General features: G+C 37.6%; 1 protein-coding gene across 1 annotated transcript in view; it reads left to right on the forward strand.

Moving 5' to 3' along the window:
- The window catches only part of cacna1ab (calcium channel, voltage-dependent, P/Q type, alpha 1A subunit, b), a 149667-nt gene that overhangs the window by 124672 nt on the left and 9119 nt on the right, over window positions 1–15876 (forward strand). The window contains exons 40-48 of the mRNA XM_016548713.1: window positions 231–381; window positions 555–682; window positions 3499–3595; window positions 8335–8440; window positions 8928–9035; window positions 10779–10882; window positions 13024–13130; window positions 14148–14289; window positions 15472–15591. Of these exons, the coding sequence (XP_016404199.1) occupies window positions 231–381; window positions 555–682; window positions 3499–3595; window positions 8335–8440; window positions 8928–9035; window positions 10779–10882; window positions 13024–13130; window positions 14148–14289; window positions 15472–15591 (1063 nt within the window). The remainder of the gene's footprint in view (window positions 1–230; window positions 382–554; window positions 683–3498; window positions 3596–8334; window positions 8441–8927; window positions 9036–10778; window positions 10883–13023; window positions 13131–14147; window positions 14290–15471; window positions 15592–15876) is intronic.

Raw genomic sequence — 15876 nt, forward strand, 5'->3', positions numbered from 1 at the left:
AATACACAAAATAATGTTCTTTTTAGCAACATCATATGACCCCTTTAAGTGTTTTTCTTCCCACCAAAAGTGAATTTATGAAATGATAGACATCATGAAGTTACATAATAGCTGTTTAAATCATAACTGATTTCAAATAGATTATATATATATATATATATTATTTCAGCTTTGTTTCAGTTAACTAAAAACTATTTTTAATGTCACATATGTGTGTGTTTTGGTAACAGGAGTGCCACAGGTGAGGCATGGCATGAGATCATGCTGGCGTGTCTCGGAGGAATGGAGTGTGATGATAACTCTGGGAACGAGGGGCCAGAGTGCGGCAGCAACTTTGCTTATGCCTACTTTGTCTCTTTCATCTTCCTCTGTTCTTTCCTGGTGAGAACAGCCTCCACTTGTTTCTTTTCGCCTTCCTTTACCTTAATCCCACTTTTTTACACTTCCCTTTCTTTCTCAGAGATGCATCTCTTCTTTATTTATTGCTTCAAACGGTAAATAATAAATTCAGTATGTTTCTGAGCTTGCATTTTGGGGTTTGTATTTGTGTTTAGATGCTGAATCTCTTTGTCGCTGTCATCATGGATAACTTTGAGTACCTGACCAGGGATTCCTCCATTCTGGGTCCACATCATTTGGATGAGTATGTCAGGATTTGGGCAGAGTACGACCCAGCAGCCTGGTGAGTTAAACGCACATCTTTTACAAAGACTTTTTCTCTCACTCAAACACACAAAACCACACATTTTTTAAAGACGCTGTTATTCTTTTAAGCACACATGCAACCATTGATTTTTACCTTGAAATTGTAGAATGGAAAACCTACATCACTTAATACTAACAGTTTTTAAAAGGGAAACATGCTCACTGCAAGCTAACAAACACTGTAACATTCTAAAGATTCTTTCTTTCATCACAAATAAGATATTTATGTGCACACAAACTAACTCAAAAACCAATCATTCCTCTCCATAGCTGCTGACCCAAACCTTTAAGGTCTTTTGTTACTGAAAACATCCACAGAACGTCCCATAATGCTGTCCATGGTCATTTAAGATAAGGCCACTGATAGCAGATTTCAAAATCTCCAAAAGCCCAGCGTTATATCCCTCATATCCCATCAGATGTGACCTCTGCAGTCTGATTTGATTTCATGCAGATGAGCCCAATTGTACCAACTCCACAAACTCTGTCTGCCTAGTCAGTAGTGTCTCCCGCTTCCCTCTGTCCCAGTGCTTGCCTCATCTTCGAGTGCTGTTCTGCAGGAGCCCATGGAGTTGGTCTGAATGAAGGGATTCCTTACCCCAGCTCTGAGAGAGACCATTTATCCTGTTGACAATGCACGTCCGGTGATGATGATTCAGCAAAAGAAGGTTTAAGGTTTGAATTAGGGTTGTGCACCATTCAGAATAGAATTTGTATTTTTTTCCCCCAGATCAGTTCCTGAATTTGAATTGAATTTGAGTTACAGTACCAAACAAGATGTAGAATTGCAATTTGAATTTGAATGTAAATAAATAGAACTGAAATGAATCAAAATTCAAAGAAATTGATATAACTACAAGCAAAACTGAAGTTTATAGGCCTGATGGATGGATGGCCATCTATAGACATATTAATTGGACCCACTTGATATTAATTACATCTGTAATTAATTTCTGAAAGTACATTTATAATTACACTGTTGACCCATCCCTTACACCTTAACCCACCCTTAAACCTACCCATACCACCAAACCTGTCCCTAACCTTACCCGTATCCCACCTCAATAGCAGCAAAAGTGTTTGCAGTACAATATGAACACGTTTTGATGTAAGTACATAGTAGTTAAGGCCACTCAATATAAAGTGGGACCTATTAATTTATTATTAATGGACAGTATATTTCATCATATTAAAGAAATTAACTTACCAGTAAACCAGGATGGAAAGACATTTAATTTCCCAGAATGCATTACCTGCATTAAATTTCTTTAAATTACAATCCAGAACCTCTTCCTGTTATTTCGATTTAAATTCCAATTCATCTTTCTGTGGAATGTGGCCAATTCAATTCAAAGTCAAATTTATGAATTTTAAAGGGAACCAATTTTTCAATTCTGAATTTTGCATAATCCTGATTTGAACTACTTTCATTCAAAGAGTCAGAAAGAAGGAAAGATATCTGCTTTTTTTACTACAGTATACATCATTTTCAACATATTTTAACATAAAAATCACAATTTTTTATATGTAAAACATTTTTAATGTGGAAAAACAAAGTTTTCAAGTGCAACAAAATGTAGAAAAACGTAAGGAAAAATCTGCTTAACACAATAAATGTGTATAAAAACTACAGCAAGAAACCGAGAAAGTGATATAAAAGAACACAAGCAAGAGAGCTGAACATGAGACCCTGTGCATGGCAGATTCTGACTTCACAATGACTTAATTCTTCCATCTTTATGGCTCAGGTGTGCATGGCAAACATCTTCACAGACAAGCTGTCGCAGCTTATTTCTGTACTTGCCACTGCATACAAACGTTAACAAAATACACCTCATGTATTTTGACTGGTAAAGCCCGCTGTCGCTGTATGCAGTTCAATTAAGTCATTGGACTCGCCAAGATGAGAGAGCCTCTCATGTGCACGGTCATATCGGTGGATTCATTTTCTCTGCACCGTGATGGGGGGAAGATTCAGAACAATACTAAAGATCATTCAGGGACAGCGTCACCATTTTTTTTTTTTTTTTTTAATTCAATATGTAGTTATTTCATTCACATGCATAGCTAGGGTTCATTTCACTGAATTTTGACATGCATTAAAATCTCGGCTTCAGCAACATTCACATACATGTTTAAATTTATCCAAGGCAATAGTCCCTTTTAAAATGTCTAGGTTTGGATTATAGAAGTGAACTGTAGCAGGAAAAAATTCTTAGAGGTCCATAAGCATTTATTTCTAATGGTCATAACATTAAAGTATTAATGTATTTAATATGTTTTATAATTTTATTTATAAATTAGTTTGATAAATTACATTTAATATATATGTATATAACTGTATTCAAATGTAAAAACAAATAATAATAATTTTATAAAAATTGAAAATGTGTATTTTATAGAAAGACCCATGCATTTAGGATTTAGTGTTAACTAAATTTTTTTATATAAAATTTGCTTGGTTTTAATTATTCTTCATCACAGTCTTCTGAAAAGGGTCCATTGCTGGAAGAATCCAGTCTTTGTATGATCTGAACATGTTTGTTAGCTTAAAATCGGTTGGGCTGTCCTTTGAATGATCTGGTTTTCTATCGGTTTGAGGCAGTGTAACAGCCTCACTGGGTTTGGTCTGTGATTTGTCAATGGATATGTGTGCTTTTATTCTCTTGTTCTTTGTGCTCCTCTTCTTGTTTCTCTTATTTCCTTCTTCCTCTCCACCTTCTCTCTGGCTCTCTTTCTTCTCTCTCTTCCTGTGTGTGCCCCCTCTCTAACCTCCCTGTATTCTTCTTGCAGCGGGCGCATTCATTATAAGGATATGTACAGTTTATTGCGGGTTATCGACCCCCCGCTGGGCTTAGGCAAGAAATGTCCTCATAGGGTGGCCTGCAAGGTTTGAATCCTACTAAACAAAAAACTTAAGCACCTGCTCGCATTGAAGACTGGAATGAATGTTGCTTTTCTTTTTTTATGTTTCCTTTTTTCAGTTTATTTTTTACTCTCCTCCACAGTTTTCTTCTTTTACTTGAAATTCATTTTTGTTATTTTATTCGCCATCTCTATATGCATTCTGATATGACAAATGAGAATGTGCGGGACAATGCAGACACCTTTTTAGAAGCATGACGTGCACTGCCACCGACAACCAAGTCTGTATGAGTCTCTCTGTGGAATGAATCACTTTTAACAGCTAATCAAAAAAAAAAAAAAAAAAAAAACAAACGAATGAATCATCAGGCACATGTGTCCTCCGCTAGGCCTGGGGAAGAGGTGCCCAGCTCGGGTCGCCTACAAGGTTAGCGGCAGCAGCCCGCCGTGGGTGCGCCACAGCCAATCAAAGCTGTCCATTTTTTTTCTGTTAGTGTTGGTGTTGGTGAGCTGCTGTATCTTTCCTTTTATATTGTGGGGTACCGGTGAAGGTGTTAGCCAGCTGGCACATACCCGTACGCATACATCCACTGGAGAGCGGGAACGGAGGGTACCTTGTCAGCCCTTCTGCACCGTACTCAAATACTCACTCACTCACATACAGATGTAAAGGATTTTGTTGCAAATATAAAAGCAACTCTTAAATGTCATTTTGCAGTCTTGTTCTTAGAGATTATGAGTTTAATAAATTACATATTTGTTAAAATCAACATGAAATCAGAATGGACCCTTTTTAGGTCCTTACCTGCTCTTATTCATTGGCAAAGTGTTATTCAGAAAAGGTTTGTCTTTATAATCTTTCATCAAATTTTAGTAAGTAGTTCCACCTCTGCATCAACTCTAATGAATTCCTAGTGAATAAAATCAAGTCACCCTCTACTTCTGTTCTCACTGAATTTCCTGTTTCACTCATGAATGTTACATTGCAGAAGTAAAGTGGGTTGCGAATGCTGTTTCATGTTGACTTTAACTAGAAAACAAGGAATCCTGTATTATTTCCACATTACGTTTTCCATGTTCATTGCAGAAATAGAGCCTAATTTTAAATACAAATATGAAGGATGTAGACACAAATATATATGTTTTACTGTGTGCGTGTACAGAAGGACTGGGAAGGATCATGTGCCTTTGGTCCTCTGCGTCTCTCCCTCCAGTGGATGATACCTAAAGTCTTCAGATGATTTCGACAGCTGACACTTTCGTAGGTTCAGATTCAGCGTTCAGGAGTCTTTAGACCCACTTTGTCCTTTTGATTTTTTTTCAGCAAATCCACTAGAATCACAGATAAGCTTTCCCACCTGTCCTTCGTTTGATTCTGTCAATGCAGTTCTGACCTGTTTCCGTTCCCCTCTCTCTTACTGTCTCTCGCTCTATCTCTACTTTTTCCCCACATTCCTTAAGTTTGCATTTTCAGCCACTACATTTCTACATCCCTGCACAAAAATTCCTCCTCCTTTTTTTTCTCTTGCTCTCTCCCTCTTTCACTTCCTGTCTTCCTCTCCCTATCTATCTTGCATTTCTTCACTTTTAATCAGCATGCTTCTTAATTATGTAAGTAGTAGGAATCTGAATGCATACTTGTGTGACAATTACATCCAGCCATTTTACATGTCACGTTCATCATATTAATGCTGTGCACCTTAGTCAGGGTAGATGGCATGTTTAGTTTGAGGTGAATGAAAAGGTGAATGTTTTTTCATACGAAATATCATGTGTCACTGTCATTTTGCAGGTGGATGCTGTTATCAATATCCCATAATATATATCTTTATAGTCTTTTTTTATACTGTCCAAAACCGAGGATTTGTTGCCACATCTTTCACCAATTACTGCATAGTGAATTTCAAATACAGTACCGTTCAAAAGTTTGAAGTTTTTAAGATTTTCTCTTATGCTCACAAAGGCTGCATTTATTGGATCAAATATACTATAAAAAAGTAATATTGTGAAATATTATTACAGTTTAAAATAACTATTTTCTTTAATAATATATTTTATAATATATTTTAAATTGAAAAATAACGGCAAAGTTGAATTTTCAGCAGTCATTACATTTGTAATAGAATAGATAGAAATATTATAAATTATGTCTAATTTATACATTTATAAACATTAAAATGAACATTATACATGTCTTTACTGTCACTTTTGATCATTTAATGCATCCTTGCTGAATATAATATCAATAACTATATATAGATATTATTAAAAAAAACATTTTTAAATCTTACTTGCACTAGACTTTTGAATGGTAGTGCATTTAAGGACAAAGTGCACATTTCTGAGGGGAAAAAAACTACTTGAAATCTTATTTGACTGTTCAGACTGAGAATGGAAAACATCAGATTTCATTGCTGTTCACATGACAAAAAAAATAAACATGTTTTAGTCAGATATGCAAAGAAAATCATTCCTAGATTGCAGCTATTTTTTCTTTTTAATATTTTCTGGAGTTTTTTGCCTACTGCACGTGTCATCAGCTGTACACAACGACACAACGATACGTAGAACTTGGACAGACTATCTATATTTTGCATCTAATTAAAAAATGGCATCTACACTAAGACACTAAGATTAAAAGAACAGACTTCCTCTATGGTAGACATTTTGCGAAATGTAATTTAATTATGATCTGACAAAGTTTTGCTGAGACTCCCTTCACTCCAAACTCTTCCTTTCACTTTCCTCACTCTCTTATTGTTTCCCCTCATCTCAAACAAACAGCATTCTTCTTTTTCTCTCTTTCTCCTCTCAGACCTTCTCTCTATCCATTGCCAAGCACACCATTCCCCCCTTTCTCATTATTTTTCTATGTGGTACACATCTCATAGCTTTCCAGTCTGAAGTGAACTAACTTCTATACCTGTTGCCCCTAATCCAGTCCTACACTTCTCGGTGTACAACACAACCATTTCCCCCTTTAACTCTGAAGGGAATGCCACCCCTTGTTCTGACCTTCAAAAACTGCACCCGTTTTGCATCGAGAGATCAGAAGAAGAAAAAAACTGTAATTAACCCTATGAGAAATCACCCAAAGAAAGATAAAGATGCTAAACAAACCCAGTAATACAAGTGGTCAATGAAAGATAAAATGATACTCTCTGTGCGCGGCTGCACTGCTCTTGTTCTGTGAGGGGTGGGGAGGGAGGAGGGGGGTGCATGCAATGCATGCTGCATGGAGTAGGGGTTGATGTTCGGGGGGGCTGTGATCGGTGGGGAGGACGGGTCGTACCATTGCTGAACTCCGATTAGGGGTCGTGCTGCATTGCATGTGCTTTTGCATGGCCACCGCTGGAACGCGGCTCATGCTCGTTGGTATCTACACCTGCAAGGAACGACGGACTGGTCTGAAATGGGCACACAAATATACACAGGCTCACAAACACATGCTCACTTCCTCACACTAACGCCATGTTGTGTGCTTGTGTGTTCCAGTTCCATGAAGGTACATCCAATGCATGAAACCGGCATCTAAAAACAACTTTTTATGTGCCCTTTCGTTCATTGGTTTATCCTAAATATATGAACTCCGACAGGTAGGGGGAGCTCTTTAGCAGTAGCCTTTTGTGACATTTGTGTCCTCAGCCTTTGCTAGCTGATTCAAGGTCAGTTGAGGGGAGGGCGGGTCGTACCATCGCTGAACTCCAATTAGGGGTCGTGCTGCATTGCATGCGCTTTTGCATGGCCACTGCTGGAACGCGGCTCATGCTTGTTGGTATCTACACCTCCAAGGAACGGCGGACTGGTCTGAAATGGGCACACGCATATACACGGGCTCACTCACACATGCTTACTTCCTCACTCTAATGCCATGTCGTGTGCTTGTGTGTTCCAGTTTCATGAAGGCACATCCAATTCATGAAAACCGGCATCTAAAAACAACAATCCACTGTTTTTAGGTGCTCTTTCATTCATTGGTTTGTCCAAAATATACAATCTCCAACAGGTAGGGGGAGCTCTTTAGCAGTAGCCTTTCATGAGTATGTTGAATTTAGCTGCCATTTGTGCCCTCAAGTCTTTACTAGCCGATTCAAGGTCAATTGATTGCACTTTATAGGGTCCCAAAAAAGTATTTTCACACTTTAAAATGTACAAATTTGCAGTAGATATGGATTAACAAATCAGTTGGCAGTGCCAAATAAGACAAATTTATGCCTGATCTGAGATTAGTTTTCACAGGCAGAGGAACACAGAAGAGATGACTTCATCCCCTGTGGTACTGCTCCTGTTATCTGTGAGGGCTCCAATTAAGTCACATAATTGATGTGTATGTTCTGTATATGTTCTATGAGCTGTGTGAATGGTTCATTCACACATTATAAGGTTGCATATTGTTGGTCAGTTATTTGTCAGTCTAAGAAAACTGCTCTCACAGAGGCCAAATTAATCTTTCCGTATATACCTTTTTGTGTGGTTGTTTGAGTATCACCATAGAGTAATTACATGATGCATTGTTTGTACACAACCACTACATAAATTTTTTTTTTTTTATTTAATTAAAAAAAAAAATAAATACAGTCAAACCTGCAATCAAATTACCTATTTAAAAACTTAATCTCCTGAAAATTGTGTAGCCAGTAATTTATTCTTTGGCTACAAACTGCTGAGCTCCCCAAGCCTTTTATTAGTCCACCAAAAGCATCTGATTGGCGGTTTAACTTACACAGCCCCCCGCCCTCATCCCCTCTCATTGGCTCTTCACAGAGACTGCTACGCATGGACCTACCTGTTGCAGATGACAACACAGTGCATTTCAACTCCACTCTGATGGCTTTGATACGCACAGCTCTGGACATCAAAATCGCTAAGGGTACAGAACGACATCCCTCTTTCTTTTTTCTTCCTTTCTTTCTTTCTATCTGTCTTTTATTTTACTAAAAGTAAGAACTAAATAAAAGGTCATATGTATCATTAAATGTATAGATAATAAATATGGATAGATAAAAATCATAAAAATAAAAAAAATGTAAATCTCTTTTTTTGTGGAAAAATAAAAGAAAGAAAATTATCTTATTTTATTTTTTAAACAGATTTGAGGTCCCTTTTCTTTCTTATTTCTTTCTTTCTTTCTTTTTTCTTTCTTTCTTTCTTTATATAAAAAATTAAATATTAACGAAAACACCCTTTCCGGTGTGTCTCCTGTATCTTCTGAATGAATGTGATTGCAAATTTGTTTTTGTGATATTTTATTAATATTGGGTTGGTGCTTTTGTTATATTGGCATATTTTGTTTGTCTATACATATGTGCATGCGTATGTGTGTGTATGTACCCTGCTCTGACATCACACGCTTACAGGAGGCGCAGACAAACACCAGATGGACGCGGAGCTCCGTAAGGAAATGATGGCGATTTGGCCAAATCTCTCCCAGAAGAACCTGGATCTGCTGGTAACACCACACAAGTGTAAGTTGCAGATTGGTTTGTAAGGAAAAAAACTAATCAAAGATCACCAATTCATCAGAGGACAGCTTCTGTCAGCCCACACCGCTCAGCACCCTCTGATCAGGCAACACTTTCAAAACCTTTAACTAATCCTTCCCCCATCCCCACATGACGCATGTCTTACACTGTTCATTAGATCAGTAATACCATGCCTTACTATATTAATACTATTTAAAACCATCCTGTTTCCTAACTATATGATTTATTGCTTATGAGGCCTTGTTTCTGTTTACATCTGACTCTCAACATGACTTGAGTAGTTTGTTTTGGAGTATATAAAACGGTATACATCCTTTTCGCCATCCTCATTTAGACCTTTTAAATAATTGTTCATCCACTTTTAAACTACATATCCTCCATTTCTCCAACCTCTCTCCTTTTCTTTCTCTTCCTTTTTCCTCTTCATTGTCTGTTATCAGGGGGTGCCTCGCTATAGATGGATCCTCTATAGAAGTCTTTTCACTCCAGCATGTGTAAAGCACTAAGCTGGGCTTAACCTCCAAACCACAGAGCCTTAAAACAGTGTAGCCCGAGTTATTAACTCATATCTGAGGGTGATTACAGATGTTAGAGACTTTACATTTTAATGAGATGACCAGAATATATTGAAATCTGTGTATATGATCTATGACAAGTAGCTGAAATACATTTGTGTGCTTTCCTTTAGCATGTTTTCTGTTTAATTTGAAATTTCAGCATGTTTTAGAGTTATTTTTTAAAGTTTATTTTTGATCCCTGGTGGGTTTCAAGCCAATTTTACTATGAAATTGTCCTAATAAGAAAGTTTTTTATGTAAAGGGGTTTCTTTTTGTCATTTATGGCAGCTCAAAATTTTTCAAATTTATGTTTTGTGTCTCATTCAAACTCTGGATACCACTGCAGAGTTTTGATGAAAAATTTGAGCTCCTCACAAAATAGTGTAATCCTAAATAGTGTTCTGATATTGTTGCCTCATTCGTGGCATCTGTCCATAGTTAATTGGCTTGAGTCCCTGTAGGAATTCAATATAGGCTAGAAATGTGAAGCTATATAAGGTACTTGAGAAAAATAAGAGGCTTTAATTAATGAGGATCTGACTGTGAAAAGACTATCAGCCCTGTGACACATTGTATTTGTCAGTGTACTTTGTCTAGTGTCTGTTGTGTAAAATGTTTATTAGTTGTGTATATATGTTGCTGTATATACAGTGGCACCAGAAAGTATTTGGGCACTTAAGCCATACTAAAATGTTTTGATTGTTATTGCATTTGGTAGCAGCATACCAGGTGGCATTTATTTTAACTAAAGCAAAATATTTTACAAAAAGTTGACAAAAGTTGGTTAAATGTCACTGCAAATATGCCTAAGAAAAGTACAATTAATTAGTGATATTTTGCTGTCTATGCAATGACATTCATACTTGTATAACTGTGATTTAAGAGACTAGATCTAAATTTTGGGGCAGCTGAATTTGAGTAATTTGTCGTGTACCTGTTGTCTAGATTCTCAGTCCCAGATTAAGACTCATTCTGGACTATGAAGAACTTCTGTTGGTTAATTCCCATTGAGGTTTCTTGTGAGGTCATGATTGAGTTTAGTCTGGGTCTGAGGGACTAGGCCTTTGTGTTTGTGGCATGCCTTGTCTCCAACTCCCATTCCCCTCTCGGCTCAGGGTCCCATTCCACCCCGGTCTAATTGTACAGGGTAACTTTTTCATCCTTTCAGCAGCGACAGACCTGACAGTAGGCAAAATCTACGCCGCCATGATGATTATGGAGTACTACCGGCAGAGCAAGGCCAAAAAGCTGCAGGTGCTTCGTGAGGAGCAGGTACAACTTCAGACAAACAAACAAATGCCAAGTCTGCTCTCCTTTCTCAACCTTTTGCAACTCTTATCCCAACAAAGCATGTAGTCTAATTAGTCAAGTTTGCAGCTGATTAGCTTTGCTAATCAACAGTGGTAACAGCCTGTCCACGCAACAATCTTAAATCTGTTACCTTCTGACTTATTGGCTATGTCTGAAACTAATTAAAAATATTAATACAAATATAAATTTTTAGGAGAAACATTTCTGTTTTTATGCTCATTTTGAAAAGTGTGTTTTTGCATTTGGTGCTTTCTTACAGCCTTTTTATGAGATATTCCAAAATAGGCATAAAAATACATAGTTGAAAACCAAACTATTCACAGACTAGGCAGTTAGGCAGCTGCCTGCAGTTTCCGGCACAGCCAATGTCTCCTTCACTCTGTTGTATGCTGATATTAGTGCTTATTAAATATAGGATGTACACTACTGTTCAAAAGTTTGGGCTAGGTAAGATTTTTTCTGTTATTTTTAAGTCTTTTATGCTCAGCAAGGCTGCATTTGTTTGATCAAAAATACAGTAAAAATAGTAGTATTGTGAAATAGTATTACATTTTAAAATAACTGTTTTCTATTTTAATATATTTTAAAATGCTATTTATTCATGTTATGATCAAGCTGAATTTTCACCAGTCATTTCTCCAGTCATAAATCATTCTGGTATGCTGATTTGGTGCTCAGTATTATCAATGTTGAAAACAGTTTTGCTGCTTAATATTTTTGTGGAAACTGTGATACATTTTTTAGGACTATTTGATGAATAAAAAAAAGTATTTATTTGAAATAGAAATCTTTTGTAACATTTTAATGTCTTTGCTGTCTGCTGTCACTTTTGATCAATTTAATGTATTCTTGCTGAATAACAATATTAATCTTTTTTTTTTTTTTTTATCTTGCCGATCCCAAAGTTTTAAACAGTAGTGTATTTCACTTCCCACATGGAGCACAATGGGTTAAAAGATGTACATGCAAATTCTTTGATATTTTAGTGCTTTTATGGCATGGAAAAAATAACACTGATTATAGACACGATCATTTCACATTTTATTTACAGAGTTAGAGCATGCTTAAAAACACATGCAGTAATTAATAAGGGTATATGCAATGATGAATGATACAACATGGCCTTTTGTCAGTGTCACTCCTGCCCCCTTCCCTAGAAAAGTTCCCATCCTGTACAGGCACAGTGTCCATTGTTTCTGCCTGCATTTTCAATTTAGTAATACTTGGTGCCTTCATATATCTACCACAAAAAGCATGGACACTCTGCCGGCATCTGGGAATGGTCTAAATCTATGTTTGTGTCTTGCCTCACCTGATTCCCTGTCTGTATCTTTACCTGTCGTACTTCACTTGATCGCACCTGTACCTCAGCGCCTTCCTCTCAACATCAGCTGCGCTTTTGTGGCTGTCTCACTCTCTATATCCATCCCTGATGTCTCTATATCTATGTCTGTCAACTTGTTTGCATTTTAACTAATTCTTTTTGATCTTTCCTCCTTGTTTCCATCCTTTTTGACTTGTTGGATCCACTGTCAATCTCTTGTTCTTTTTTGTTTTGTGTAATTTTCTCTGTCTGTTTTGTCTTGTCTTCCTCCATTTGTTGATTGGTGAGGTTGATTTATCAGTTTCACTAAGATGGAATCTTTTCTCCCTCCGTGTGGACACCGTTTGTCTAGCCAAATATTTTCATTAATGGATGTTGAGGGGAGGTTCTTGGTGTAACCTTTGGGCTACCACAGTCTCTGAGATTTCTAGTGTTCATAGTTTAAGTTTCACCCACCCACAACGTGTAGTTCTGCAAGTATGAACCTCAGATCTTCACTGTAGCATGCCCAAATTGTTACTACCACCCATATCTTCCGGTGGGTTGGATGGAAATGCTTTGAGCCATCAGTACCTACCTAGACAGCACAGCCCCAATGGAGGACTCCATTCAGGTTGGTGAGGGCACAGGAGGACTCCATTTCCCATGATGCCCTCTGGGGGATCTCTGCTGTCTGATACCTCACCACCTGTGTAATGCACGGTGGCTTGTGTTTGTTTCCCCATATCCCATGAGTGTGTCTGATCCCAGCTGCAGGCCATGTTCGTATCTCACACAGAACCGAACGCCATTAATGTTTCAGCGCTTGGAGCCATCCCCGAACCAGGAAGGGGGACAGGGGGTTAACGATCTCCCCGAGTTGCCGCAGGAACCTGTCAACAGCCTGTGAGTAGCATCTTGATCTTTTTATGCAAGTGATGTTTTTATTAGCCTTAAGCTTAATCTGTCTGAGTCAGTCTCATGAAATCATATCCAGGTCATATTTCATCCCAAAAGCAAATTCAATATTAAAACATTGTTTGTTGCATTAATAAAAAATTAAGCCTATGTACCATTTCATTGTGACATTGTTCATAAGAATTAAGCGCATTTTCCTCCGAATTGCTTTAATAAATACAGACACTTTGCTAACAATTTTTAAAGCCAATTATTTTCTAAAAAATCAATTATAAATTATAAATTAGAATCGTTTTATAAAATTAATTCTAAAAAATGTATAAAATAAAAGAAAATGACTGAAATACACATTTTTTTAGTTAAAAAGTAATAAAAAATTTAAATTTTAAGTACAAAATTCTAAATGTTATAAAAGAGTACGTTACAGACAGCACAACAAATACTACCATTATGTATAAACATTCAACAATTTAAATAATATGTATTTTCTCATATATGTGTGTGTATTTTTTTACATGTATTTTTCAGAGTAATGAAAGTCTGTCATTAAATGTGCTTAACTGGCATGAAAACAATGTCAAAATTATAAATTGTACAAAATAGACATTCATTTCTGTGTGCAAAATATATTTTCTTATTTTTCCTTTTCAACTTGGGGTAAAATATTACCTGAACCTGAGAGGTTTTGTGAGATTCACCTGTTTCAACTGGTGCTCTTTGTCTCTTCTTTCACTGCTTAGCTTTGCTTTTAATTGTTGTCTTTCTTCTCCTTATAGGCTGCACTTCTGCTCTTTCTTTGTTTTACCTTCTCTCAGCTGTCTCTCACATTACGTTTCAATTCTTCGATATACGTCTATCTGCTTTTGTATTAATTCTGCAGTATATACATATATACATTTGTAATTGTGTTTCTGTTATATTTTTGTCTGCAAAAGGCATTTTGTACGCAAGTGTGTGTGTGATTGAGTAAATGAATTAACCAGCCAACATCTTTCTCTGGTTCAGGCCTCTGGAGGGTGGAATGATCGAGAGCCAGTCGTGGGTGACGTCACGAGCCCAGGAAATGTTCCAGAAGCCTGTTCCGGAAAACTGGAACCCTGACAGACCGTATCCTGAAGACCATAACGACAGCCGCCACAATCCACAGGTAATATCAGAGAACCTCAGATCAGAAAGGCGATTTTGTCTTGTTTAGATCTGAATTAAAAATTTTAGCAGGAGTTGACTCGGACACTTGAAACCCGCCAAAGTGGCCGTGACTATATCAGCTTCTCTCAGCCTTTGGTGTTAAAAGAACTGTGTGCTTGAGCCAATCACTGTCTTCCCAGCCATCGTCCCTTTTTCGCTGCTTTTGGACACACTTCTCATTCATATTATCACTCTTTCTATCTCTTCTGTCTCTGTCGGTCTGTAGCTTACCTCTTTATCTGTCTGATAAATCATTCTGAACTTCACTGACCATCGTAGACCGTTTGTATAGACCCTCCCACCTCTGCCAGACTGCAGGGATGTTTCACTGCTTGCCTGCTTCCTCACTGTCTGCTGGATCGTACCAAACCCCCTCCAGACTCATCTCTCCTTCAGTGTGACTCTTCTCTGTAGCTCAGCAGTCATCCAACCCTGATGTTTCCCTGCACTAGCAAAGGAGATGCTGAATAAACAGCTTTAGGCTTAACAAGCATGTTGGAAAGTACTTAAACCAGTAGTGGGCAATCAGACAGGGTCAGTGTGCACCTAGTTTCAGCCTACAAGAGATCGGTTAACAAAAGCTGTGACCTGACGCGATCTAGCCAGTACTGTGAAATTTTAGGCCAAACCTCAAATCACATATATGTTTTATTTCACCACTTTGGTTATTTATGCAAAACAAGTTATGCTAAATTTGTAATATTAATTTGTTTTTCCATTAATTTACAACTCCTAAACCTAAAATTACACAGAAAAATTGGATTATTGAAAGATTATCAGATTTTGTGTTGGAGTTAGGTCATATTTAATTTGGGATTTTGAATTTGTAAAGACAAAAATCAAATATATAAAGCAGAACAACAGCTATTTTTTATTTTATTTTATTTTTTATTCTTGGCTGGAATAAGCCGCGATGTGAGCTGATAGTCAGAGACTAGTGTGCACCTGTTCTTTTATTCCACTCAGTTAGTGATATGCATCATTTGGTAATGGCTAATGACTAGCTCAAGCGTGCTAATCTTCAGCTGAAACGCACTTTTGCGCATGATATTGCCCTCTACTGTTTTATCCCACCCGATAGAGCCGTAGGCCGGTGAAGCAGGCATCAGCACGGCCCACATGCTGTTGATCTGTTTTGCAGACGGTAGAAATGAGAGAGATTGGGCCTGTTGGGGACGGTTACTCGGACACTGAGCCCTATCACCCAATGGAAGGGCATGGGCGGACCATCTCCATGCCACGCCTCTCAGCAGACAACCAAGTGAGCACCTTCATCCTTTCATCCATCCATTCACCCATTTTGTCTTTCCATCTTTTATCTGTTATCATCCATTCCAATATCCGTCCTCAGTCAGTTATCCAGCTAACAGCCTTTGACAGCTTCAGTTGGGGGGACCAAACTTCAAAAGTTTGGTGTGCTGTCATGCTAACAAGTCAATGAATGTTAGCATGTCTTTGTCAAAGGGCTCATGGATAAGTGGCTCACACCCTGACCTTCACTTACATGCGTGTGTGTGTGTGTGTGTGTGTGTGTGTGTGTGTGTGT

Source organism: Sinocyclocheilus rhinocerous, unplaced genomic scaffold (assembly GCF_001515625.1).
Source record: "Sinocyclocheilus rhinocerous isolate Xijiao unplaced genomic scaffold, SAMN03320098_v1.1 scaffold1275, whole genome shotgun sequence".
NCBI classification, from domain to species: domain Eukaryota; kingdom Metazoa; phylum Chordata; class Actinopteri; order Cypriniformes; family Cyprinidae; genus Sinocyclocheilus; species Sinocyclocheilus rhinocerous.